The 27330-nt window shown below is 40.7% G+C and overlaps 1 protein-coding gene across 1 annotated transcript in view; it reads left to right on the forward strand.

The window, feature by feature from the left end:
• Positions 1-7209: 7209 nt before the first annotated feature.
• The window catches only part of SEC63 (SEC63 homolog, protein translocation regulator), a 60017-nt gene continuing 39896 nt past the window's right edge, over positions 7210-27330 (forward strand). The window contains exons 1-3 of the mRNA XM_069011029.1: positions 7210-7447; positions 24970-25069; positions 25899-26013. Of these exons, the coding sequence (XP_068867130.1) occupies positions 7324-7447; positions 24970-25069; positions 25899-26013 (339 nt within the window). The 5' untranslated portion in view covers positions 7210-7323. The remainder of the gene's footprint in view (positions 7448-24969; positions 25070-25898; positions 26014-27330) is intronic.

Raw genomic sequence — 27330 nt, forward strand, 5'->3', positions numbered from 1 at the left:
ATAAAGGGATGTGGAGAAGATTTGTATTAGCAGAAGTGTCCCTGTCTTTTTTATTAGGAAGAGATCTCCTCCAAACCCTGGATGTACAATTACATCTGTCATTTGGAGTATCGATTTGACAATCACGGGGGTGTGTGTAACATCTGAAGCTCAGGAGCCTGACCTGGAGATACCTAAACCCCTGGAAGTGGTGCCCAGGGAAATGCAGTCAATGGGGAACTGACGTGCGACTGCCGAAATACTTCTGAAAACAAAGGGAGGCGCGCCCTCTGCTGTGAGCAGCATCCCATTCCCGGGAAGCAGGGAAAAGTAATCAAAACCAAGTAGATCAGCACCGAGTGCAAGGAACCTTGGAAGTGTCTGAATTCCCACATAAAACCCCAATGTCACCAGTTAGAAAAAACCAGATTGAATAAAGATGGGGATCCTGAGTTTCAATTTATTCCAGATTTGAGAGCAACTAACCGGCATGTCTCACACCCCTCAGTGCCAGATTCCTCTCCTGCACTCTTGCAAATCATGCACTGGGCTACATGTTTTACTGTGACTGATTTGACTGCAGTGTTCTTCAGTATTTCCACAGATGAAGAAAGCCAGCCCTTGTTTGCATTCACTTGGAAGACACTTCAGTTGATGTGATCTTGTCTTTCATATGGGTTTAATGGGTCTCCTGCCATATTTTCTCAGATATTAAAAGAAGATTTAAAGGATATCGAGTTACCTGGTGGATCCGTTTTAGTGCAATATGTAGATGACTTATTTACTAATAGCTAGTAGAATTTTTAATGACGGTTTGAAAGATACTAAACATTTATACACTGCCTTAGCAACCAAGGGCACCTCTCCATCCATGCTCCAGCTGTGACAAATGGGAGTAGAATATCTCGGATTTGTTTTAAAGGAAGGACAGCAAGTAATAGATACAGAAAGAGTAAAGGTTATAATTGAAATTTCTTGTCCAGTTAAAAAAAACCGCAACCAGCTATGAGGGTTCTTAGGTTCAGCTGGGTTTTGCCAACTGTGGATACCAGGATTAGGGGAACTAACATAATCTCTGACAGCAACAACAAAACATGAAGCAATAGAACCCATTACATGGGGGCCAGAATGGGAAAAGCCTTCAGAGCTATAAAAGGGGCCTTGGTTTTGGCTCCACCTTTAGGACTTCCAGACTACACAAAGCGTTTTGATGTGTATATACATACAAGAAAAAGAGTGGCTAGTGGAGTGTTAATGCAGAAATTAGGACCTCATCAAAGACCTGTGGCATATTATTCTGTCCAACTGGATCTGATGGCACCTGGAACTCCAACATATATTAGATCCATGTCAGTGGCAGCTACAACAGGGGAAAAACTCAGTCTTTAGTATTAGGGCACCCAATTACAATCTATGTGCCACATGAAGTTGAATTACTTCACAAGCACTAAAAGACACAAGCCGTGTCTCGCCAATGTGCACATAAATATGAGCTAACTCTGTTAAATGTAGATGTGTGACTCTACCTGGCAACACTATTACCAATACCAGGAGAAGGGGAAGAGCTCTGCTGATGTGACATGGTAATCATGACTATTAGTGAGGCACAAGCAGATCCCAGACAGACAAAACCCAGGTCTTGTTTTATTCACAGATGGATCATCCTACTGTTTACACAGGCAGCAAAACCTGGCTACACAATTGTGGAACAGTGGCAGGTTGCAGATGCCAGAGCCCTTCCAGCAACAGCCGGTGCTTAAGGGGCAGAGTTAATAGCCTTAGCCTGAGCAGCAATGCCTGGGAAGCAGAAAGTAAGTATTTAAACAGATTCAAAGTGTGCTCTTGGTGTATGCCATGCAATAGGCATGTTGTGGAAAGAATGGGGGTGTCCCACCTCCTCAGGAAAAGGTGTGGCTAATGGAACAGAAATTTGGGACTTGTTGGACGCAATTCAACTTCCCAAAGAAATTGCTGTGGTTTGCTGTCCATTCTGTACAGGGGATGCTACTGTAATCAGCCAAGGGAATGTTTTAACTGATGCAGCAGCAAAGGCCACAGCTCGTCAACCTGTGGTGAACATTATGGCAGTTACTTCAGATAAGAGCTCATGGCCTGATGTTGACCATCCAAAAGGATTATAATCAATCAGGTGCAATGAGTGAAGAAAAGGAACAGTGGGAAAAGCTGGAAGCAGTGCAAGACTGAAGATGGAATATGAACAATAGGGGGAAAACCTGTCTTACTGAAGAAATAACTGATAACTGAATGGTTCCATGATGAAGTTCATGGAAGAATGGAAGCAGTGGCTAATCAAGTACAGCAAGTATGGGCAGATCTGGGTGTCTATGCAGCTGCTAAAAGAATTATTTATACCTGTCCCACCTGTCATAAATCCTTACTTATAAAACTGAATTGTGAAATTGACCATGAGCACTTTCCCATTCCAAAGATTGCAAATAGATTATATGAATATGCCTGCAGCGTGTGGATATAAACACTGGCTAGTGATAGCAGATTAATTTCGTTAGCTTCACACAGGGACGCATGCACAATTATTAATACCAGTTGTTGCATGTACATTGACCAGAGTGGAAAGACCTCAGCCAATGTCCAAAGTTGTGGGAACAAATAAAATTAATGCATAAAATATAATAGGACAATATTTCAGCAAGATTCCAAGAAGTATGGTCACTTCTTCACCAATAGTTCACCAAGAAATATTGGCTCACCTCCTGGGTACCAGATCAGGGACTTGGGCAAAATGAATTCTTTGTAGGTTATTCATTTTTATAATGATCTTTGAAATAACTGTTTGTTTGAATTCAATGTTGTAACATTTGCTGTACTCAATACCTTAGGGTATTCTGCTCCCATGTAACAGGAATGTTAATAAAAACAAAGGGAGGACTGTTGTAGAAAATGTTAGTTTCAACTTAGCACTAGCAGCTTAAACATTAATAGCTAGAGTATGCAAAGCCTGTAGGTTGTGGTATATGAGCTGTGACATCCATATAACAGCATGCCAAGTAGCTAACTACAGAACCAGAAGATAACCTAAGAGGATGTGAAACAGGATAGAGAACCACTGTGTATTGTCTAAGAAGATGACCACTTCGAACTGCTTAGTAAAAAACCAGCAAGAAAATCAATAAAAAGAAGACCCCAGACTCTAATATTACCATTGGTCCTAGCTGTCACATGAGGGGTGAACTTAGGCTGCAAAGGAATAATTGCCAAGGGATTTCTTTGTTTGGGGTCCATCTTCAGAGATGCCTAGTTTGAGCTGGAGCACTGTTAATAAAAAGGACTTAATAGAAGAGTCTGTTTTCGACTTTGATTCTGCCAAGGCTAGAGCCGAACCCTGTTATGGTGCCTGCTGTGCATAATTTCCACAGCACCATCTGCCGGCCAGTCATGACCTCTGGAGATCCCACTCTCCAGACTGTCAGCTGTGGGAAAGCAGTCCATCACCTCACAGAAGATTAGGAAGGTCATGACACGTGGGACACAAATTCCCACAGTGTACAGCATATCTGCTAGGTTTTAATTTCCATTTTACAGTCATAAAATCTTCTGTTCTGTTTGAAAAGTACATATCTGTTACAGCTGAATCATTCTAAGTTTCACCATTCCTACCCACTAAACCAGTCTGATTGCCATCTTTGGCACCATATCAGGTTTGTCACTCCTTTTCTTCCACAGAGATTTTGGGACCTTGTCAAAGCGCTCTTTCTTCTGCCAGTAATTTGGGTCCTTGGCTTGTATGTTTAGGGATTAAGGTAGGATCAAACTCAGTCAGCTGCATTTTTGTAACTAAGCCTGATAAAAGCCTGAAGGTGTGGTAGAGGCAGTCAGCAGCTGACAATCCCCTATGAGATCAGAAACACCAGCAGGAGATGTGCAGGAGAGGTGCCGGTAACCGTGAAACCACTGTGCAAATGACCGTGTGTGTGACACTGAGTAATTTGAACCGAGTGTGGGGTACTGAAGGGAAGCCAGGTGGATGGCAGAAGTGTGCCGTGAGACGCTGCAGAACCCACCTGTGCAGACCCTGCTCACGGGGAAGGGCTCACGACAACTGCTAATAGCATGACAGAGCTGTGTTGCAAAAAAGGGCACTTCTGTGACCTGACATAACAGGTCCTTAAAGTATTTTGAGAGCATTTTGGGAAGATCACATTCCTCTACGTTACAAACAGATATGTAATCAAGATACCCCATAATGTTATCTTCACCTCCAGTGCAACACATTGCATCTCAAAGCCAAGGAAATGGGGTTGTTTTTACCTGGGTGACCTTCCAGACAGGCCATGAATGGAAAAAGCAACATTGCTTCTTCCTTTTTCCTGGGAAGCAAGGGATCACATCACTTCTTATAGGGAAATTGAGTATGTAAGGAATGGCATTCAAACCCTTGGGGTTTAAGCTAGAGTCGTCTCTGCTCACTACTGGTCATTTATGGGGCATCCCCCCTTCTGGCTGGGGAAACCTGCATACTGGAGCTGATGGTAGGAATTATTTTTCTCCAGCCCTTCTTTCCAGTGGCTCCTGGCTAATAGCTGGAACAGGCTGGCAGGGAGAAAGCAGAGACAAGATAAGGCTGAAAGCAGACCCTTAGGATTCCCTCCTAAGTCAGTTAATGCCATGGGCAACCAATCCCCTCACACACCCATGGGGCCAAGGAGTGATGTTGCCAACAACAGATAGACAATCCGTGACTGGGTTACGAAACAGTGGCATTAAGAAACTATCTGATGATCTGCAATGTGCCTGCTTTCCTCCTGATCTGGCTCCTGTGATCTGCTGAATGCATTGAGCAGAGATTTTCTACAGGGCACTTACTCAGGCTGTTTCCTGTGTGGATTTTACAGTGTCTAGCAAGATCTTGGCTCACCCACTGCTGGTCCTTCAAGCTGGTGCCCTCACAAGCCTTCCTCATCTAACAGGCTGCTTTCACAAAACCTGCGGGAACATAATTGTCTGTGAAAGCTCTGTGCCTTTATCTGCCTGAAGAAGCAAACTCAGCTAATGAACACAGCTGGAGGAAGAGCATTTCCTCTGCGTACAAAACTGGTCTGATTACATGTGTAGGTTTTTACCTGTCATGTCTTCTTTACTGCGCACAGCAGCTTTTCACTGCCTCACTGTAAAACATTAAGGACTAGAAACCCAGAGGGAGATGAGTTTTAATGCATTCAGGGCTCTTCCAAAACATCTGCTGCAAGAGTTGCCATCACTGCAGGGAGTGTACAATACTCAGGGTATATAGCAAAATACATAGAAGGAAATACCTTAACCTTTGCCTATGAACCCTACAAGGATCTAACTGGAAGCAATTACAGAGAGTATCAATGAAAAAAATAAAGTATTTTATTTAAAAAAAAAAAAAATTAACACAAAATCCTTTCCAAGAAAAACTATAGAGATTTTGTCCATTCGTGGACTACCATATCATGGCACCAGGACATTTGGTGCTACTCACTGGTTGTGGCATTGTGTTACCTTTCTCTCCACTTCCCACATCAGTCTTTGTCACTGTTGGGGCAGAACTTCTTTCTAAGATATGCCCAATGCTTCCCTTGCATGTGATGCCATCACCACTTCTGTGTCACGGTTTCCCATAGCCTGAATTTACAAGCATTGAAGATGTGAGATTTTTATAGGATCACAGTTACAAGTGGTTGTACACTGGACCGTGAATCTGCAGAGATGGGCATATTCCCATGAATGGGCATGATCAGCAATCTTACCTAACTCAAAGAGGTAACTTGCCATTAATGGTGTGAATAGGATCATCACAGTACCTGCCTTTTGATTTCACACCTTTAGGGTCATAACCCCTCGTAAAGCATGACCATTCCTGTTACTAATTCAGAATGAGATGCATTTTAAGTGTTTGCTCTCACATGTCTGCTGAGGGTCCACCCTCCAAATTCTGGGAACTCTATTATGTCTGAAATACTTTCCTGTTCCCAGGCTCTTCTCAGTGAGAACAGAACAAGAGGCAACAGGCAGAAACTGATGCACAGGAAGTTCCACACAAACATGAGTCAGGACTTTATGTGTGGGTTACTGAGCACTGGAACAGGTTGCCCAGAGAGGCTGTGGAGTCTCCCTCACTGGAAATATTCCAGAACCATATGGATGCAATCCTGTCCTGCTGAATGGATTCAGAAGGACCTCGATAGGCTGGAGAATTAGGTGGAGAGAAAACTAATGAGGTTCAACAAGGACAAGTGTAGGATACTGCACCTGTGGAGGAATAACCTCAAGTGCCAGTACAGGCTGGCGACTGATGTGCTAGAGATCAGCTCTGCAGAGAAGGACCTGGGACTCTTAGTGGGTGACAAGCTGACCATGAGCTGGCAGCACCCTTGTGGCCAGGAGGCCCAATGGTACCCTGGACTGCACTGGGAAGAGTGTGGCCAGCAGGTCAAGGGAGGTGATCCTGGCTCTCTACTCATCCCCAGTGAGGCCACATCTGGAGTGCTGTGTCCAGTTTCAGGCTTATCAGTACCCGAGAGACAAAGAGCTACTGTAGACAGTCCAGCAGAGATGGTGAGGGGCCTGGAGCATCTCTCTTATGAGGAGAGACTGAGGGAGCTGGGCCTGTTTAGTCTAGAGAAGGCTGAGAGTGGACCTCATCAATGCATATAAATTTCTCAAAGGCATTTGTCAAGGGGGTGGTGCCAGACTTTTAGGTGGTGCCACCTCTTTCGAGGATTGTGATAGAGTGAGGATGGCCATAAACTAAAACACAGGAAGTTCCACCTCAACATGAGGAAGAATTTCTTTACATGGAGGAAAGCAGAGCACTGGAACAGGCAGCCTGGGGAGGTCGTGGATTCTCTCTCTCTGAAGACATTCCAAATCCACTTGGGCAGGTTCCTGCATCACCTGCTCTAGGTGCTGTCACCTACACCTTGGCAGGGGGTTGGGCGAGATCCAGACACCTCTTCCAATCTTAAGGAATCTGTGGCTCTGTGGCACGTGCTCTGAGACAACGCTGCTTCAGCAAAGAAGTTAGAACACGTACCCACAGCCTCGCTCCCCCGCGCCTGGCCCAGGCTGTGATTCCTCGGATCCGAGGTCCCGGGATTTAGTGATTCCTGAGGGGCGGTGCTTCGGGCCGAGCCAATCGGCGGCCGGGCGGGGCCTGTGGGCGGTCACGCTCGTGACGCCACACGGGCTATGGTGGCTGAGTAGTGACACGTCTGCTTGCGCGGCCTGGGAAGGGGCGGGCGGGCGGACAAGCGAGCGAGCGAGCCTGGGATCTCGCGGGATCCCGGGGCGGCGACACCGGGGGGCCGCCGGCGGCAGCGGGGACGGGCGGCCGGCGCGGCCATGGCGGGGCAGCAGTTCCAGTACGACGACAGCGGCAACACGTTCTTCTACTTCCTCACCAGCTTCGTGGGGCTCATCGTCATCCCCGCCACCTACTACCTGTGGCCGCGGGACCAGCACGCCGGTGAGCGGCCCAACCCCGGCCACTGCCGGCTCCTCCGCCCGCGCCGCGGCACGGGCGGCCGGGCCGGGCCCGTCGCGGAGCCACCGCGGCCGGGGCGCCCGTCCGGCCCTGCCCGCGCCCCCGGGTGCCGCCTGGAGGGGCGGCGGCCCCGCGCTGTGCTCGCCGGCGGCCATTTAGCAGTACCTGGGCCGGCGGGAGGGTCCGGGGGGCCGCCGCTCCCAAAGCGCGCCCGGCTCCGCGTCGCGGCTCCTGCAGAGTCATCGCCGCGCCGGGGTCCGGGGCTTTGTTTAGGGTTTGGGTTTTCCCTTGTCTTCCCGGAGTGTTTCAGGGTCGATGACCTGAATTTTAATCGTGGGGAAAGAACAAGCTATTGAGTTGGGGCCAAAGGGAAAAAGTTACCGGGCTCCGCTTTTATGTGCCATAAGGTCACACCGACTGCGAAAATGGGGATTTAATATTTTCCCGTTAGCGAGTCACGGTTAAATGTCCGAAGGGCTACATTTCTGTATCACCCTTCGGGATGATGCTTTGTGTCCCTCAACAGCGTTATAAAGTTTCTTTGAATAGTTCAGAATCTCATTTCCGAAGTAATTTTCCTCTTTGTCTTTCCTGCATCCCTCTATTCTTGGAAGGAGAAGGCGTTGTGTCATACAGGGTGTACAGGAACACGTTTTTAACAGCAGTTCTGAGGTTTAAAAGGCTGTAGAAATTGCGTTTAAAGGCTGGGTGCTAAGTGCTGAGTAAAACAAGGATGCTCGATGCTGGTTCCTATTGTAGAAACCTACTGACCTCTTAAGAACACTTGGACTTCGCAATGTGAGATGAATCCCTTTTGTTCCTTGCATCTTTTTACATTCAGTATCTGGTGGTTATTTAGTGGCTTTGATGCCATTTTAAATGGCTTGCCAGGTTCTGCTTAACTTAGTTTTATATGTAGAAGAAATACCCAATAATGAACTCTTAATTCTGCACCTTCTAGTAAGGAGTAAGATGGATCAAATGTTGTTCTGGTGCTAAATCACAGCTGTTCATGGTGTTGGCTGGTGCCAGACGTGCCTGTGGCTTCTGGCAGGGCCCTGGCTGGACAACCTCTTTGGAGGATTGGTCTGTGCCCTCCAGGTACTTACTACCTGCTGTACAGCTGAGGAGTTAGTTCTCTCTGCTGAAAGGAAAGGTTTCTCTGCCTCCTCTTTCTGTGTCCTGACTGTTGCAAGAGGGAGGCGTTACTGTTGTTAAAGCTGTTTTGTAATCTTTGGGCTGTTCTTGAGGAGCGGTGGATCAGAGAGAGAATATTACTTCTGTAACCTTTTTCCAAACCTCAAGATTTTTGTTTTATTTTTGTTCTGGTGAAGGGTGGGAGGCGGGGGGGGGGGGGGGAAATTCACTTTTTCTCTTGAATAATGCTTTACTTCCTCCGTAGTTCTTAGAAGCTGCTTCTTGGGAAAATGATTGTTTGGGATGCTGTGCAGAATGGTATAGCCAGCAGGGACACTCTGTGATGTTAACATCAGTTTCTGGCGGCTGACAGAAGCAGGAGAAGCTGTAGAAATGCTGTCAAACTTGAAAGCACTTTATTAGCCTTTCACAGTTGATCTTCAGCTATCCTTAGAGAATGGCAGAAAATGAAAACCTGACTTTGGAATATGGTTGTATGGATTTCACCCAGTTTCCAAAGAGGTCTGCCATTAAACACTACTAATTTCTTTCCATCTAGCCAGCATTGTCCAGTATATGGAGCACCTGCTGCATATTGTTCTGCAGTCAGTGCTAGATTTTTACAAAGCTGTGTCCAACCATACTTTCCAAAACAAAAAGTAGATTTTGTTATGCTGTTGGTGCAAAGAAATGAGTCAACTAAGTGAAAATCACCAGTGGAAATGAAGGGAGATGGAAGAATGATTTCTGCCTCATAATTGTCTTAATGGATTTTTAGAATGGGAATGTAGTCCAGTTTTTAGCGTATGCATTAATGGCATGCCTACAGTCTCCTGATTGAGTTCTGTTCTGCAGGCTCTTTTTAAACAAGGAGTTGAGGTGTCGTGCAGGTCGTCATTTGGGACTAATGTTGATCTACTAAGTGAGATGCTATGAAGTAAATCTGCTAAGTAGTAGAACACTCTGATGTTCAGGTTGTTTAAGTGTATGGCTCTTAGGCAAGTAATTTCCAGCAAAATCCTCCCAGATTTTCTCACAGCTTTTTGTATGTATTCAATCATGCCTGTTCCAGCATTTGAACAAGATTTCAGGAATAAATTAAAACCTTGTGGTGATGAAAAATGCTAATTGTTTAGCCACCACTTCTTCTTTTTAGAGTAACTCACTAGTTTAAAAAACCAACAAAACCACATATTTCAGAAGCTAAGAGAAAGTAGTGTTGGAAAATTTCTCTTCTGAACGCACAGACTAACTCCTGCTTCCATTTATAAGCAGAAATATCTGGGTGTTAATATGGGATGATATTTTTATGCTAGTTTAGAGTGGAGTTTACAGTACTGAGGCACAGTACCGGGCCAAAGACAATAAGCTGTACCAAGACCTCTGCCCTCTGCATGTAGGACCAGTTAACATTTTTATTCTGGACTTGTGTTTTTCCCTACCTGTGCTGGAGAACACAGCCTTTGTTGCCCTTGGTGGACTTGGTGAGGTGCAGTTGTACTGGTGAGCTCGTTCAGCTCCAGCTGCAGGAGAGCCTGTGGGGAGTGAAGAAGACCAGATCAGAGGGAGCTTTTGAAGCAAATCAGATGCTTGTCCTCCTCACTTCAAGACCCTTTTGCAATGCAGACCAGAGCATCCGAAAGACATAGAGCAGATTCCTTTTTTGGTAAAAACTAGGTTGGAAGATGAGCTTCAGCCGCATTGTGTTGTAAGAGCAGACTAGAGCTAGTGTGAAGCAGGGGTGAAATGCTTATTGCAGGAAGGTCAAGCCATTGGTGCCAGCTGCTTCCATCTGCAAATGCACTGCCATGGATTACTGGTATGTGATACAGTACAGAGTGCCAGTGGAGGGAGAACAGCAGCAAAAATCTGGGAGTTGCTGATGGCCTGTAACATTTTAGGATTTGCTCTGTGCTCTAGTTTTGTAGTAAATGCTCATAGAATAAATAAAACCCCCCAAAACTCAGTGTTTGTTTTTGCCATAGTGAAGATTGGAAAGTAAGATTGGATCTATATTGCTTTACTACTTCGAGGAAACTCAAAATGTGTTACCTAATGTCAGATTTGTGGTAGAATAGTTTTTTGGCAAGCCATTAAGATTTTGCTTTTAGTTCTTCTTAAAATAAACTTTGGGAAAGCGTTTTCGATACTACTGTCTGGAAGAACAGCATAATGTAACTTATGTCTCTAAAGTCCTGAGAAAAATTTGAGCTGCTTTTATTTCCTGAGTGTCTAAACCTGCTTTTTTCAGGCGTTCTGAAAGAGCCCATATGAAGTGTTGCTGCAGGCTGTAGTAGGGGTTGATGCTAATATTTGGGAAGGTTTTGCTGTGGTGTGCTAGACACCCTGTGAACTGTCCCATAATTTCATTACCTCAGCTTTGAAAAACCAAACAAGCAGGTAATTGACTTTGTAAACCGGATTTGTACAAATGACTTTACCTCCTTGGTGTTCACTCTTATAAAAGGTTAATTGTTCAGCTTTGTGTCTTGGACTGAAGTTTCATAATTGCATCAAGGTAGCAGTACTCTAACAGAGTTAAGTCTTGTATTTCTCCCCCTCCCTTGTGCCAAGTAGAGCACCTGAGCAGCGTATGGGAATGGAAGAAACTCATTTTAGCTAAAATTAATTTTTGGCCTTTTTCTTTCTTCTGTCTTACTTTTAATGTGCATTCATGTCTGTTTAAGACTTTGTGGGTGCCTGGGATGGTGCAGGATGTGACTGAGGGAAGAAGATGATTTTTTTCAGTGTTGTTGATGACTTCAGGTGATGGTGAATACAGCTTCAGGCTATATTGTTTATCCTTGACTTGTTTCTTTAAAACATATATGTGTGTGTATATGTTTTATTACTAAAAAAAGTCATACTATTTCTGGATTACCTCTGTTTTGGGAAAATACTGGTATAAATTTAGCCTAATTACTGTGAGGAAAACCATTGCAAGCACTGCTCTTGGAACAAAAAATGTGGTTGCTAAAGTTATTCTGCTGCAGATTCATTCTTAACTAAAAGGTATTTTCTGCTGTGGGAATTTTCAAGGTGTTTTCCAAAAAGTTAATTGTGAGAGTTGAAGGAAAATATTTTTTTTCTTCTCTGCAGTTAGGGGTGGAGGAGTGCCCATCAAAGTATCTTCCTGTTGTTGGATTTGCTTTGACTTTTAAATGTAAGCTTGTGTAGTTTAAACGTCAGCATCTACAAGGAAAATGGAGAGCAAGGGGTGAATTAATTTAGTTGGATAATGTGGCGGTTGTTGCACAATGCTGACGTGTTTGCTGAACTTTGTGTACTTTTTGACTTATACCTGTGCTGCTGAATTGAGACATAATTATAAAGCTGTGCTGAAACAGGTGGTCATAGATTGTGATGTGCTTTGTAGCTAAGTACATGTATCTAGAAGCTTGTTATTTCATCTTTTTTAGTTGACTGAGGTCTGCATTAAATAAATGATGCTGTTTTAGGGCATTGGGTATTCATAATTTGTTACAAAGCTGATGGAAAGAATAGAAGTCTCTATCCTGAGTTTTTTACAGTAACTTGAACAAAACAAGATGTTGAAAACAGTTCAAAAACCCCAAAGAATAACAGCTGTGAATGCAGGGATAATACTAATACAAGTTTGCAGTCTCTTCTCTGAGAGAAAAGAGGCTGCAGCAGCTATTCTGTTTGGAATATAGATATTCTGTCTTGAAGTTTAAGAACATAAAAACCTACTGTAGGGAAGGAGAAAAAACAGATGAATGGCTGCATTTTTGTATCTAGAAAAAAAGTCTTGATATGAAATGGACTAAAGCTATTTAGTTTACTTTTATTGTAGCAGAAATCCATACAAAGTCTATGGTGTTTTGGGTTTTTTAAATTTAAATGTATTTGTACATTAATTTTAAAATGTATTTGTTTGGCTTTTGTTTGTTTCTGTTTCTTGTTGTTGTTGTTCCCCAGCCTGGCTATATTTTGTCCTGTTGCTCACTACTAACTTCCTTTTCCTTTGCACCCTCCTCTCTCCAATGTTTCTGTGTGAGATATAGCTAAAGTTTTCTTGAAGAACACTGGGCTAGTAGAAAGAAACTTAAAATAATCTGGTTAAGGTGATGCCATGAAGATTTTTTGCCTTTTCTTTTATACCCCTGTTATACCTTTTTACAACTTCTATATTCCTAGTGCTTTTTCCCTACATTCTTGGACTTGTTTGTCAAGCTAAGAGATTAAACATTTTAGAAGCTTCGTAGCTAGGGATCAGTGTGCCCCAGACCCCAAGGTCCTCTCCAGAACACATTCTGTAAACCAAGATAGAACCATCCAGGGGAAGGTTCCTTGGGGAGGGGGGCTCACTTGAGCCTCTCATTGGGGAATCTTTGATAGATATGCTAATTAGTAAAACCTATAATGTTATACCTGATCTTTGAGGAGGGACTTGGGGGGGTGCATCTCGATGCATATGACCTGGATGTGTGCACCTAAGTATCCTTAAAATAAATACCAAGGTAAAATCCCTTTTCCCCTTCTAACCATGTATGACTCTTGATTCTAAAACCAGGAAAAGGCATCAAAGGAAGGCAATTTCCTGCTGATCTTTGAAGTTCCTGTGCCTCTAGGAAGTAGCATAGGCAGTTAGAGAACCCTAGTACTATTCCAGCCTTTTTTGTATTGAGGCTGGGCAAAGTATAGAAGTATTTAAAAAACACAGCTTACTTAGTGACTGTTAAAAGGGAGAATATATTATCATGTTGATACTTAATACTATTTTGTTAATTTTTTACTGTACTGCTATTTTGAAGCAGTAGGGCTTTTTGTATACTTCTGTAGATAGCAGTTGGCACTCACAACCTTGATCAGAAGTCCTGAGAAGGTTCTTCTGTAAAGGTTTGCTGTGTTAGGAACCATACTTCTCAGTATATCTGCCCACTATACTGGATATCTCTGTGCAGTAGTGTCAGTAATGAAGGTTTCTCTGTAATTTGTTGGTGTATTTTTCATCTGTGTGTGTTGAGGCTGACCTCAGAGATTCTCATATTAATCCCCTGCTTTAAGATGCAAGTAACTTAACTGAGGGTTTGGCTAAGGACAAACAGTGAGTGTGCAACTTGGATGTGACTCAAGCCAGCGTAGAGAATGCAGGCAGCACTTCTTCAGTTTTATCTGTAATGGAGTAATGAGCCCTTATACCTCACAGGAGCTGGGGAAGAGGAAGCAGCATTGCTGCTGCTCCCACTGTGGGTAAAATTCTTTTGTGCTGCTCCTAATCCTCTGGTGTGAGATAAGCTTAGTAGGAGTGGGTTAACTGTGATGCCTGTCCTTGCCCACAGCTCACTGAAATCTCATTAACCTTACTCCAAAGTATTTCACAGCATTTTGGTATTTGGTAATGCAGGATAAAGTACAGGATGCTGGTAAAGGACAGGATAAAAGGACAGTATAAAGCCACAGGATGCTATGCTCATTGCTAATGTGGTGGATAAGCATGGGTGTGAAAACTTGATATCTGTGAATATAAGCATTTTGTGCCCATACGTGTGTGCTTATCCTTTCCTGTTAATATAACCTTTCATCATTGTGTCAGGAAATGGGAGGAGAGTCAGTGAAACTCAGTTGTGCATTTAAGAACTGTTACTACGTACAAATTGAGATTTTTGAGAGATTGAGTGTACCATGGTTGACTTAAACAGTTTCAAGTTCAGAAAAATACTGTTTATTAGGTGACTGTTAAAAGGCAGAATATAATGTAATGGTGATACTTAACTCTGTTTTGATATTTTTTTTTCCTATATTGCTGTTTTGAAGTGGTAGGGATTTTTTGAGAAACATTTGAAGAAGGGGCAAACATCATGAGATGTCACTAGTAATGCCCAGCAATTATCTCTGAAAGTATTTTTCAAAACAAAGTGTTTGCACAGTTCTCCAAACTACTCTGTTATTTGGAAAAAAATTGCCTGTGTTTTCATGGAATTTTTAAAAAGTATTGTAATGTTACTATAAGCACTGTAGCTTCCTAGCAGTAAAATAAAATTAATAGCCCTGTATTAGAGATTAGTTGAGTAGCTTCAAGGTGGTCCAGAATACAAAATGCTGAAAAGCTTTTTTGTGGCAAGTTAAAGATCAAGCCATTACAAGAACTTTACCTTTTACGTTTATGTAAAAGTAAAGTAGTTTCTGTTTTTAAGAAATTCATCCTATGTTATATAAGCTTATGAAAATAGTGTACTGAAGGTTTTATTACATGCCTTGTTCATTTAATAGTTGCTGCAAGATTATCTTGACTACTCACGTAGATGACACTAAAATACCAGGATATGCAGGCTATGTGTTAGAGAATTAGATTCAGTTATGGTTTCATGGGCAGCTAAATGGTTCTTGGAGAAGGAGCAGGAATTTTGAGAGAGAAGCAAGGTAAATGACAAGGAATAGAATCAATAGTGATTACATAGTTTGTTTTTTTTTGGTTTGTTGGTTGTGTTGTTTTTTTTTTTTTTTGAACTTTTGTTTCAAATTCATGCCTGAGAAGAAGGGTTCTGATCTGCAGCAATTTGAGCAAGTCTAGACAGGGGCTGCTGCTGCATCCCTGCCCCCTGTGGTGCTGCCTTCTCCCACTGTGGGGTTTATAGGCCTTTCCCTCAGGTATTAGCCAGGACTGACATGTGTCTCTGTGTCATGCTGACTAGGGTTGTGCTGGCTAGAAGTATGAAGGGCAGGGAGAGGCACAGAATAAGTACTTAATTTCTTTTCCGAGCAAAAAGATTAGCGTCTGCACCAGTTTTTAAATAAGTATACAATTAAGAAGACTGAAGAGGTGTTTTCAGATTTTCATCTAGTATTTCTTTTACAGGAAACTGCTTAGAAACATTTCAAATTCAGAAGATTGCTTTATGATGGTTGGCTAGATGAACTGTTTGAAACTAGGATATTTGTAAGCATTGTGGCTTCTGCAAAGGCTTACCGATAAAGTTTCAAATACCCTTTTTTCTTTAGAAACAAAAGAATGGACATACGGGTCAGATCAGGTGGGGGCTTTTATGTAATATTAAAGAAGTGAATACCTTAAGGAAGGAATAACAGGACAAGCATAAATGGTGCTTCCTTTGTATATTCTCCGTGTTTCCAGTGGTTTTGAGTTCAGTAACTCTTTTGGGATAGCATCTATACCATCCTGTGTGAGGGAGGTCACCAGATCTGCTGCCCACACTGCAAATAATCACCTTTGTTTTGCAGCTGCTTCTGATGTTGATTAACAATCCTTTTTTGCTCTACTGGAAGAGGCAGTAAACATTCAGTCCTGTCTGTCCTGGCTGTCACTTAGGTTTGTTACAGTCTTCCATTACCTCTCCTTGCACTTTACTCTCTCCCAGCTGGAAGATTTGTAGATTATGTTTTGGACATAAATCTCCTTACACATTTGATGGCCCTTGTTCACCTTAATTGAATATTTTCTGGTTGTCCCTCTTTGAGAGGTGGGAACTAGGACTGTGTCATACTTGAGGTTTGTACAACCTCAAGGTTGGACATACCTCCAGCTTATGTAGTGGAGTAATAATCCCTTCCTTTTCTCATAGGAATGCCCTAAACACTTGCTCTGATTTTTATTAGTAGTAAGCATTCAGCTGAGGTTTATGTAGAACAGTTTCTTGCAACACAAGATTGCATTCCTGAGAGATAATGGTCAGCCTTGAGCTCATCCTTTTATATATAAAATTAGGATAGCCCCCACTGCTCTGTACGTTTTCATACTCTCAATTTCATGTGCCATTCAGTAGTGCACTTGCTTAATCTTTACAATTCTTCAGGATGCCCTTGGCCTTGTTACCCAGAATAAGTTAGTATCATCCAGAAACTTTATTTTACTGCTCACCCTTTTAGTCAGATTACTTATTAGTGAAGTGTGAGTATTGTAGTTCCAGCACAGATTCCTGCAGAGCTCCTGGTGATTTCCTTCTGCTGTGAGAATTCACCACTCACTCTATCTTCTAGTCACATATTTATTTTTGCAATAGTTAGATGGTTGTCCTGAAAGACTTCTAAGAAGAATGTTTAAAAAGCCTTTTGGAAACCACAGTCTGCATCAGGAGTATCTGTTCCATATGTTTACTTCCTTTAGAGGACTTCACCTTTACCAAAGACATCACAGATGATAAATGGATGTATGGTACTTACCCTTGTGTCCGCTAATTCTGTCCTTTATTAGAGTTTCTTCCAGGTGTGCATCAGAATAAAACTGACCACAAGCATTTTTAGTGATTGGTGATATGCTAAGTGACTTTTGTTCACATTTGTTCTGGATTTAATGTGTTCTGGTTTCCTCCCCACACCAAACTGATAAAATCAAGCTAATAGTTAAGAGTGTGTAATCTTGGAGCCCAGCACTATTGTTGGCTTCATCTAAAATTGTTAACCTTGACTCATGTGGGTGTTGTTCCATAGTCAAATGTCCAGTTTTCTGATTACTCTCAGATTCTATTAAAGTTTTGCAATGCACCTATAGGTCCACCTGTACTATAAATTAGATAATTTAGGTGGTAGAGCTTCAAAGTTAGCATAGGTAGTACCACTGATAGTTGTGTCAGAAACAGTACACTAATAGGAAGGACAAGGTTTGGAAATGGCTTGATTAGCAGTAGTGTAATGTGGAACTGTGCCCAGCTGACTGTACACAGAAAGCCTGAGTAAGTAAACTCTGAAAAGAAGTTAACTTTCAAGATGTTGAATCATCTTATGTTGCTGTTTTTTAGAGCTGTTAGTTATAAATGCTATCTTTTGGTCAGCAAATATGCGTGGAATTGTGGGAATGAAAAGTTAGGTTACTTTTTGTTCCTTGTAAGCTTAATCTAGTTGCTGCAAAACATGCTCTGGAAAAAAGCACCCTTGCTGTTAAGTCTTTTGCAGGTCTCTTTGTAGTTAATGAATTGCTTGGGGTTTTAATACTTAACATGTTACTCAAAACACATGATTTTTTTTGCTTATTTCTATGAATATTTACTAGCTAGAAAAAAATCTCTTTGAAGACAACTGGGGTGAGATTATTCAGCTATAAATGTTTTAGTGAAGAGGGTAACTTGGACAGGACCTCTTTATAGATAAATAATGAGGGTAATGAGGAGACTTCTTATAATAATAGCCATTAAAGTTAGAAAGTGTCTATCAGATAATTTAATTCTTCACTGCTATGGTCCATTCGAAGTCCTGAAACATGCTCTCCATTTTTAATTTATTTTTTTTAAAAAGTAATCCTAATGGAAACACTAGTGGTTATTTGAAGGCTTTTGGATTTAAGCAGCTGTGTTTCAGAACACTCTAAAATCAATTTAATTTGCTTCATGCCTCTTAATTTGGGGTTTTACAGTAGAAGTCAATCCTATTATAATAAGGTTTGAAATTGCTTAGTATTTCAGAGGAATTGCTGACTGAGTTTTCTGCGAGTTTGAATTCTGCCACTTAGTTGCTGGTAAAGATGGGTTCCTGCTTTTAAAACGTAGTTATCAGTGTTCATCAGTGGCTTTTTTTGAAAGTAAGTGTATGGGTTTTTTCCTAATCCTGTGATTTTTTAAATTATTCTTAGATAACATACTATATCCATGTGGAGTCTTATTTTATAATAATTATCAAGGAAAATGTCAATAGAGTTAAGCAGACATGGCCTAGCGAAGCAGTGGGGTAGCCTTTTCCTACTTCATCTGTTATACAAGAAATGGTTCAGTGCTTAAGTAAATTTGTTCAGAGAACCTCAGTTCAAGACCTCAATAAATAAATGGTTCTTACATTACTTGATTTTTGTTATTGTTGGAGTAGAAAAAAGCCCAGGAGTTCAGATTTTGCATATGTATATATATAATATATATATGCATGCCCATAACTGTTGAAAGTAAATAGGAGCCTACTTAGTGTGCAGTTTAGAGGATTAAAACTGTAGAGCCCTGAATAAAACCCAGCAAACATGGAAACTCTTGAGAATGTTTTAACTGAGCCTGTTGCCCTCAGTTTTAATGGATCAGATTTAATGCTTAGAGCCATGGTACCCCTGGGCTGTAACCTTTATTCAAGACTTGCATGATGTTTGTATTACTTGCATCTCTTGATGCTTTCCACAGGTACAAGTTTTCCATTCAGGTGTGGAGAGAGGATGACACACTACAAATGAGTTTTGTGAAAGTCTGTTTTTAAAGTGATTTTGGCATTTCCTAGGGCTGCAGAACTATGTTGCTCTGTGTTCTTTGCTGAAATAAGCAATTTTCTTGCAAAACCATTCTTCTTTAGATGAATTGTCTGCAGTTGGTGGGCAGAGTGTTTCATGTGCACCTCCTCCTGTTTCGTTTTCTGTCAGAGTCCACTGGAGCTGTATTTTAGACTATGTGACTTTGCTTTTCTTAGTAGCCTGAAGGTAGAAAGAACACAGGAGGCTAGGATGTGTTTCTCTACTTTTCTGCTGTTTGAGGTAGAATGATGGGAAACTGGTGGCTTCCATGTATTCTGGATATTGGCTTTTCATTTGCTTTTGGCTATCCTAATAGCCAAAAATCATACTGATACTTTAAAACTTTTATATGCTTTAGATAGAAGTACTGATGCCAGTAGTCTTATTTGTGGTAATTTTTTTCCTAAAACGGACCTTTGTTTGTTGCAACTGAAACAAGACTCTGGAGATTAAAACTTTTCAGTGTAGTTGCAGCTGTACCTCTTTCCGCTCTCTCTCTTCAAGAATTGCCTGTCTCCAATAACAATAAATGTGTAATCTTTTCTCTTTTCTCAGATGGATGAAAAATAATCTCCCTTTAGGTTTTTTTTTTTTTTTTTTTTTTTTTTTTTTTTTTTTAAGCACTTTTGGAACCTCCAGAACCTGAAACAAAAAGATTAGGTCTAGGTAGAGATCATTTGTCCAGCCTTCCTAAAGATTTGGTGTATCCACCTCTTTCTTTGGAAACAAGTATGTAAGATGGGTGAACTTCAAAACCAAACGTAAGCCGGGCATGGCTGAGTTGTAGACACAGGTTGAATGTAATCTCTGGAAACAGCAAATCCAACCTGTAATTAGCTTCCTTCTGTGTTTGTATGTCCTGTGTCCTCACCCATTATGTGATTGGTAAATGAACAGAGGTTGAGACAGATATGAGAAAGTTTTGCCCCATGAGGATGATCAAAATGTAGAATAGGTGGTTCAGTGAGCTCTGTCTTTGAAGCTACTCGAAAGGCCTGCAGCCATATCTTGAGCAGATGCTTTGTTGACCCTCTTCTTAGCAGCAGAGTTGGATTAGGTGATCTCCCGAGGTCTTTTCCACCCTTTCCAACCTGTTGGGTTGTTCTGTTTTACCTGAGAACTGTGTGGTCTGTGTTACCTGTGCAGAAAAAGCAGACACCTCTGGCTTAACGAACTGGATATTCAAGAGGCATGCATAAGTTCTGATCAAGAGAAGTTGATTGTTTACTTAAACATTCTCTACTCATACCTGTGTTGTTGCCTGGAGTACCAAAGAAGTGACTGCAACAGTCAAAAAGGGAAGAGCAACCTATGTCATCTCCCTAAACTTCTGTAAGGCCTCTGACAAAGTCATGAAAGAGATGACATTCAGGTTTTCTTTTGTAGCAGTACTAGTTGCATTTCTCAAACTTGAAAAGTATATTAAGATGTAGTTTTGGCTGGATACTCACATACATTTTTTAAATTATTATAAAAAGCACTTCTGAGAAGCCTTGTGAATAAGAATTACATTGGTGAAAACCTGCTTGTGAATCTCAGGAGCTTTGGATGCATCCAGAACAATGTGGAGGGAAATAAGGCAAGCATGGGATGCTTCCCCAAATTATTTACAGAAATGAAGCGGCAGTCTACATCCTGATGTGAGAGGGGTGTTTTAACAGTACCTTGATGCATGGGTTAGTGTTAGTGAGATTAACTCAAAAGCCCACGGGTGCATTACACCTTTGCTTTCCAAGGCTCTTTACTGCCTATTCCTAAAACTGTAGGAGAGGTTCACTGTTGTGAAGGATTTTGCCTATCGAATGAGAAGTGATTTTGACTAGAGGAAAAGCATTTCCTCCCACCCCCCACACACTCGTCTCCCTTTAATCCCATATCAAAGGATGTTGTGTGATGTACTCTTACGCTGTAATGGGAAGCCATGATCTGGACTGAGGAGAAAGTCTTGTCTGCCTTTAAAACTCTGAACCTCTTTCCCTGACAGAATCTGGATTCCAGAGCTAAAATCCAAAGAAGGAACAGTTCATATTTCACTGCAAAGCTTTACCTTGAGCAGTACGTAAGGTATTTTACTCCAGTGTGATCAGGGTCTGCAGGATATTGCAGGGCAGTGTGCCAGTTCTGTGGCATGGTAAATCCACTTGTGTAAAAAGGAAGCTCCTTTTGTCAGACAAAGACAAAGCAAAAAAGATATGATTTATTCACAACTTGCTCATTAGTAATAAGTTGCTGCCTTTGTTAAGCACAGGAATCATCTGGTATTCTGGCCTTTGCAAGCCTTTTTGGTTTTTTTTTTTTTTTTTTCCCCTTTTTTTTAAAACTTTTTATTCATTTGATAACTTTCTTTTTCTTTTTTTTTTTTTTATATTTTGCTCTCTCCTTTTTTCCCTTCTCTTTTTCTTTTTTCTTTTTCCTGCAACCACTGTCTTCCTGACAAGATAAGTATTTTCTCTGGTGCAGGGTGCAGTTGCAGGCTTTGTTTGTAAATAAACAGGAAGCCTGTTTTTCCCAGATACAGTAGGAATATAGCTTTCTTAGTATGGTGTTTTGCCATTTTAGGATTTCTGCTTAAACTGGAAGTTATGCTGTCTGTATTGCTGCTTCCTTTTTCCAAGTAGCTGCCTGTTTTTGAATTCCACAAATTAACATGTGTTAATGATGACATATGACAGAGGAAGTGCCTCAGGATAGCTCCAAATAATTTGAGTGGTCTGGACTTCAGCCTCAGTTTGGGTAGGATTTGATTCTTTTTATCTGTTCTGAAGAGATAACTGTAAAAAATCATTCATCTTTTTAGTGCCCTGTTTCCTTTTGGGGTTGTTAGTAAAATGAGACCATTGCCACCCCAGGCAGAAAGAGATGAATAAGATGCTTTTGCTTTGGTATTGTTTGATCAACTGTGATTAGATTTGATCCAGAGTTGTTCAGATGCATGTGTAAAAAATGCAATGGCTACTTAGCATCATGCCTTAATTTGGTGTTTGGCTGAAGAGGTCCCCTTGTGCAGCATAGCAGTTCCAGGACTCCATTTGCCAAGTATTCAAAAGGCTTAATTTTTGCTCATACTGTGTGGCTCAGGTTGTTGTTTTTGGTTTTTTTCTCCTTTTGATGCTATTGTCAGACTAGTCACAAAACATATCTTCTGCAGCTGATACTGGAAAGTGTTCCAAAACCTCAATTTAGAGATTATTGTAAACTACATTTAGTGGTCAATTTTTATTTGACTCTCTGCCAGCTCTTCAGTTTATCTTGCTCAGCCATGTTTCATTTCTCCCAGGTGCCTTCCTCTAGGGCATTTTTGGAAGGCTTTTGGTATGGTAAGGTAGAAGGTACTGGCAATTCTTGCAGGGAGGATGCAGAGTGGGGAAAGGAGAGGGTCATCTGGTCCTTGGAGGGCTGGACAGTTGGCAGGTTTGAGAAGTGGGGCATTGTGGCATAGGTCTTTGAAGTCAAGGCACAGCACCTTGTTAAAACTGCAAAATCCTAGCAAAACCACTAAAAGGCTCAGGTGCTGGTCTGGGTCCGTGTGGTTGAACTGATGAACAGCTGGTTTCATCTTGCTTCAGCATTAAACAGCTGAATTGACCGACAGTATTTGAAACAAGTGATTTAAGGCTTAAACACGTGTCTTCGTGGGTCTTCTGATGCCTGATTTATTCAAGTATAATCAGTAACCTTTTCATAAAAGCATTGCAGTATGGCTCATAGTTGTCCAGTGACCATTTAAAATCTTCAGAATTCTTTCTTCCCTGTTTCTGTTGCAAAGCTTTTTCATCCTTATGACTTAATTGTCAGTGTAGTCTTTAATGGCATCAAGTTTGGTTGGGGTTTTTTTTTGAAATGCCTATTCTTTGTTTAGTTCTGTCTCTTTAGTTTTGCGTTAAGTTTGTAATTTAAGTAACAATTAGCTTCTGGTTGTGATGGATCCAGTTTTGAACCAAGACAGATCTCCCACAATTGTTGTCTTAAAATACAAAAAGCAAAGACAAAAAGCCAAATTAATTTACATTCTACCAGTAGGGAGTGAGTTTTTTCAATGTTTCTGCTGTCTGCTGAATTTTTCCTTCAAATTGCTTTCTAAAGTCTTACATAAGTAAAACTAAATGGGGGATTGCTTAACCAAATTTTAGTCATATTATTTTTTTGTTTAGAAAGTTTTGTGGTTTAGGTTTGTGAACAATCTTTGCAGATCAGGAGAGCTGCAAAATAGTTGTGCAGTTTATCTGTTGCCCAAGACAGTGCGAGAAGTTTGGAAGCTTATTTTGAAGCATGGCAAGAGTTGAATCAGGTGCAGGGGATTGAATTATCCTTGATTATCACTCTCTGTCTTTGGGGGTGGTGGGACTACTAATATAATCTTCACAGGAATTGCATCAAACTGTTTAATGTCATATAAAGTTTTGGGGAAGCTATACTCTATAAAATTAGGTAGTTCAGAATTAAGATGATACACTTCTTTTCTGGTTCCGGTACCATGTCTGTACAAGCTTTAATAGTTACCTGCTTTACCAGTTCATGGGTGGCCACGTGTCATCTGAGTTCCCACTCTATTTCTGCCAAATCAGCCAGAGTTTGAAATACCATCCAGTGCTCACATCTAATCTGCCTTAAATCTGAACTCATGGTTGATGTGGAGCACAATGGTCATGTTTCTCTGGCCTCAAAGAATTTGGTGATTGCTAATTGAATTCTATGTGTTTCATCTGAATTGTGTGCTTGCTTAGAAATTCAAGTAGATCAACACCATATCCCACCTTCCAACACCTTCAGAATAACTAAACAGAGGTTGTCACTGTCTTCCACTGTTGCCTTTTAGAAATCAGCTAAATAAAAATGTCTTCGTGTATCATAACTGCTGTTTTAGTTGAGTTCAACGCCAGGCTGGATGGGGCTCTGAGCAGCCTGGTCTAGTGGGTGGCATCCCTGCGCATAGCCAGGTGGTTGGAGCTAGATGATACTTAAGGTCCCTTCCAACCCAAACCATTCTGTGACTCCATGAGGGCATCACCTGGTCAAAAGTGCTAAGTTGAGATTTAAGACTTAGTAGGATATGACTGACATGTACTTTGGATCAAAGTTGTTAATATAATTCCTGTATTTATATAATTCATGATTGTCTTTTAAATTTTGTTCACCAGCAATATCTAAGTGTGTTGACACTGGATGAATTTTCTGTAGGCTTGATTCCTTCTCCTTTAGTCTGAAAAGGGCCAAGTGATCTTATTCTTTTGAAAGTAAAGTAATTACAGTGGCATCCTCACTTCAGAAGTGTTACGGGTCAGACTGCATAGTTTATGGATAGACAAGTTACTAAAACAGGAGTTTAATTATAACATGTAATTTCAGTACTTAGAGAAATTCTGTACGAGTTACTTGCTTTCCACTGTACTTTTCATAGTATAAAAGAATTCGTTGACCAAGACTAAGTTGGTCCTGATTAGCTCTGAAGTACAATAATGCTCTCTTAATAGAGCTTCCATGCCTCATCATGGTGAGTTTGACAGTGTAAATACAACTTCCTTCCAGCCCCATCCTGTCCTAAAAGGACTATGGGAGGAAATCTTGTTGACTGTCATTAATGTGAGAACTCCCTTGCCAAGGGCATGTATTACTGAGCTGCATGGCTTATGAGTAGCTGCTACCTTAATCTTCCTTCCTTTTCCCCTTCAGCAGAAAAAGGGAAAAAAGGCAGCTTATAAAAGCAGATGTCACAAAGAGGAAGAAAATGCATCATATTTTGAATTGAGGAAGGAGCTGTTGCTCTTGCTGTACTCTTTATTTGTATACAAACACCAGTTTGCCTGTGGGTTTCTGTTTGTTTGTTTGTTCATTTGTCAGCTACTGTGCGTAGGAAAAACATACTGAAATGGGCAACTTTTGGAGTTGAGTGGCAGAAGCAAATTTTACAGGTGCATGTTAGGCAAGGGCTGGCTTCACATGTGATGGTTACTATGTGGCATATGGAAAATAGAATGGATTCTTTTTAGGTAGAGAGAGTAATCTGACCAACATCTTATGTTTATGCATGTCCAGTGTCACTTAAATGGATAAAAAGCATTCTTTTCTCTGGTAATGCTGGACCTTCTGTTAGTCGTCCAGCTGACCTTGTACTGCCTGCTTGGGGTGAGGTGAGCACGTTTGTTGTTCTGCATTTTGTCAGCTTGGTTAATCACAATCTCTATTTTTATAGAACAAATTCGATTAAAGAATATAAGGAACGTGTATGGAAGATGCTTGTGGTACCGCTTGCGACTGCTAAAACCGCAGCAGAACATAATTCCAACAGTGAAGTACGTACATGTCGTTTGCACGACTTTCCATTAAAGCAATTCTTACTTTTTTTGAAAATAAAAATGTGTTGGTTTGTAATCAAAGCAGCAGGAATTAGTTACTTTTGCATCACTAAAGAGAACATTTGCAATCTGCTGTTTTGAATAATTAATAGGTAATCATTATTATCTAGTAGGGCTTGAAATCAAGATGTATGCTGTTTGTCCTATATAAAAATCTGATAAATGAGACCAGTGAGCCTCAGCTGTAAAAAAAACAAAAAAAACCCCCAAAAACAAACAAACAAAAGAAGTAAACAATGTGTTTATTAGTTCAAAATAGTAATTTTTCCTCACTGAAATTAGTGGTGCTAGTGATATTTTTTGATTTAAATATTTAGTATGTGAACATATATATTCAAATAGAAAAGAATAATGACTTTGTATGTTGAAGGTATATGGCTTTATATCCATCCGTTCTTTGTTGCTCCCACCCTCAAAGTATTTTGCTGTTATGCGCCTGTGTCAGCTTTTTGTGTTTTGTTTTTTTCTTTTAACACATTGTCTAGGTTTAAGTTAAAATTGTCCTTTAAAAATAGGAAATACTAATGTATGCCTGCTGAGGACAGACAGTTAAAGAACAGAAAGAGGCTTTGTGGTAGTGGATTGTCTTTGTTAAAAACTAGGAGAAAAAGTGGTATAAAAACTGAAATACTAATACCTGCTTTAATATTTCTTGTTGTTTTAATACTGTTTCTTGAAGAGTGTTATCAAATGGCTTCTAATGTTGTTAGAATGGTGCTAGAGCTAGTGGATTTGTGTATTTAAAAAATTCCTTTCTTCCAAACAGGAAAATAGTCCTCCTTGCTGGCTGGGCGTTATTTTTGTTTCTTGCATACAAAGTTTCCAAAACAGACAGAGAGTATCAAGAATACAACCCTTATGAGGTGTTACATTTGGATCCTGTAAGTAATAACATTTTTCACTATCTGTGTGTAGATGTCTAATCTTAGACTTGTTTTTTCAAACAAAGTAAGTTTATGAATCTGTCTAGTGTTTTTGTTCTTTTTTGGCATGTGAAAGCTGCTGCTGCACATTGTGTTTTTGCCTATATCTGTACCAATTTATAACTTTTGTATCTAGCTCCTTCAAAATTCTAGTAATGTAGGAAGGTGGGTTTTAAAAATCTATTTTGAATCTTATTCTGATGTTGTTTTCTGCTCTTTGTACAGGAAAACAACAAAAAAATCTTGTTTGTATGCCCTGTGTAAATCTTCTCAATAGCCACTTTTAGGGATGCTGAAGAAACTGTATAAACAAGAATGTGAATTCATTTGATTTACAGTTTTTGTACGAAGCAATACTTCCCTTGTAAATGAAAGGTTTCACTGAAGGGTGTTGGTGATGCACATTTTGATGTAGTGCAGGCTAGCTTGAATCTCAGTTGTATCTGTCAATGCAAGTAACAAATTCTAAACAGTGATAGCAGCCTATACTTTTATTAAACTAGGATGAAAAAAGATATAGTCCTTATCTAGAAAATAGATGCAGTGCTTTGTTTATACTGAAGAACTGATTCAAAATGCATGCAAAAAATTACATATCCCAAGGATAGACCTTCTGAACTTCTTGTAAACTCTTATTTAGTCTTGTCAAACTCTTTCTCTTCATCTTAACCACAATACCTCAAGCAGATTCTCTGCTTATGTTAATTATTTCCTGATCCAAGGCTCCTCTTTTGAATAACAGTAGAGTCATCTTTCCAGTTCTGGAGTCTGAGGTATGTTTCACTCTTGAGAGTGAAGAAAGTACACTGTGGATCCAGCTCAGCACAAGAATATGAATGAGCTTTAAATGTACTTGTTTTGATTAAACATGGTGTATATTGTTAGTGTGAGAGAGCTTAATATGTATGTGAACATCAGCAAATACATCTCTTGCCATTAAGTGGTGTTGACTGTCAGCAGAGAAAAGCAGCACCTTGTGCTAATAAAGCCATTGTAGCAGGTTAAGTAGTCTGTAGCCTATTTCTAGCTAGACAGGTAGAACACCTGCCTGTCATGTCTAGAGCCAAGTTACAATTCAACCCCTGCTCAGCTCCTCTGTGACTCACTGATTGCTGACTTGATTCTCTCACTGATGCATAGGAAGGAGCAATATATGTTTTTACTGTTGAATGGTATCTGTTGGACCCATGCAGTTTAAATGTTCATATATCTGGGTTAACTTTGATTAAACAAATCAGGCTAGGGATTAGGTCATCAGGATTTTCCTTTGTTATC

This window comes from Aphelocoma coerulescens, chromosome 3 (assembly GCF_041296385.1).
Source record: "Aphelocoma coerulescens isolate FSJ_1873_10779 chromosome 3, UR_Acoe_1.0, whole genome shotgun sequence".
Lineage (NCBI taxonomy): Eukaryota > Metazoa > Chordata > Aves > Passeriformes > Corvidae > Aphelocoma > Aphelocoma coerulescens.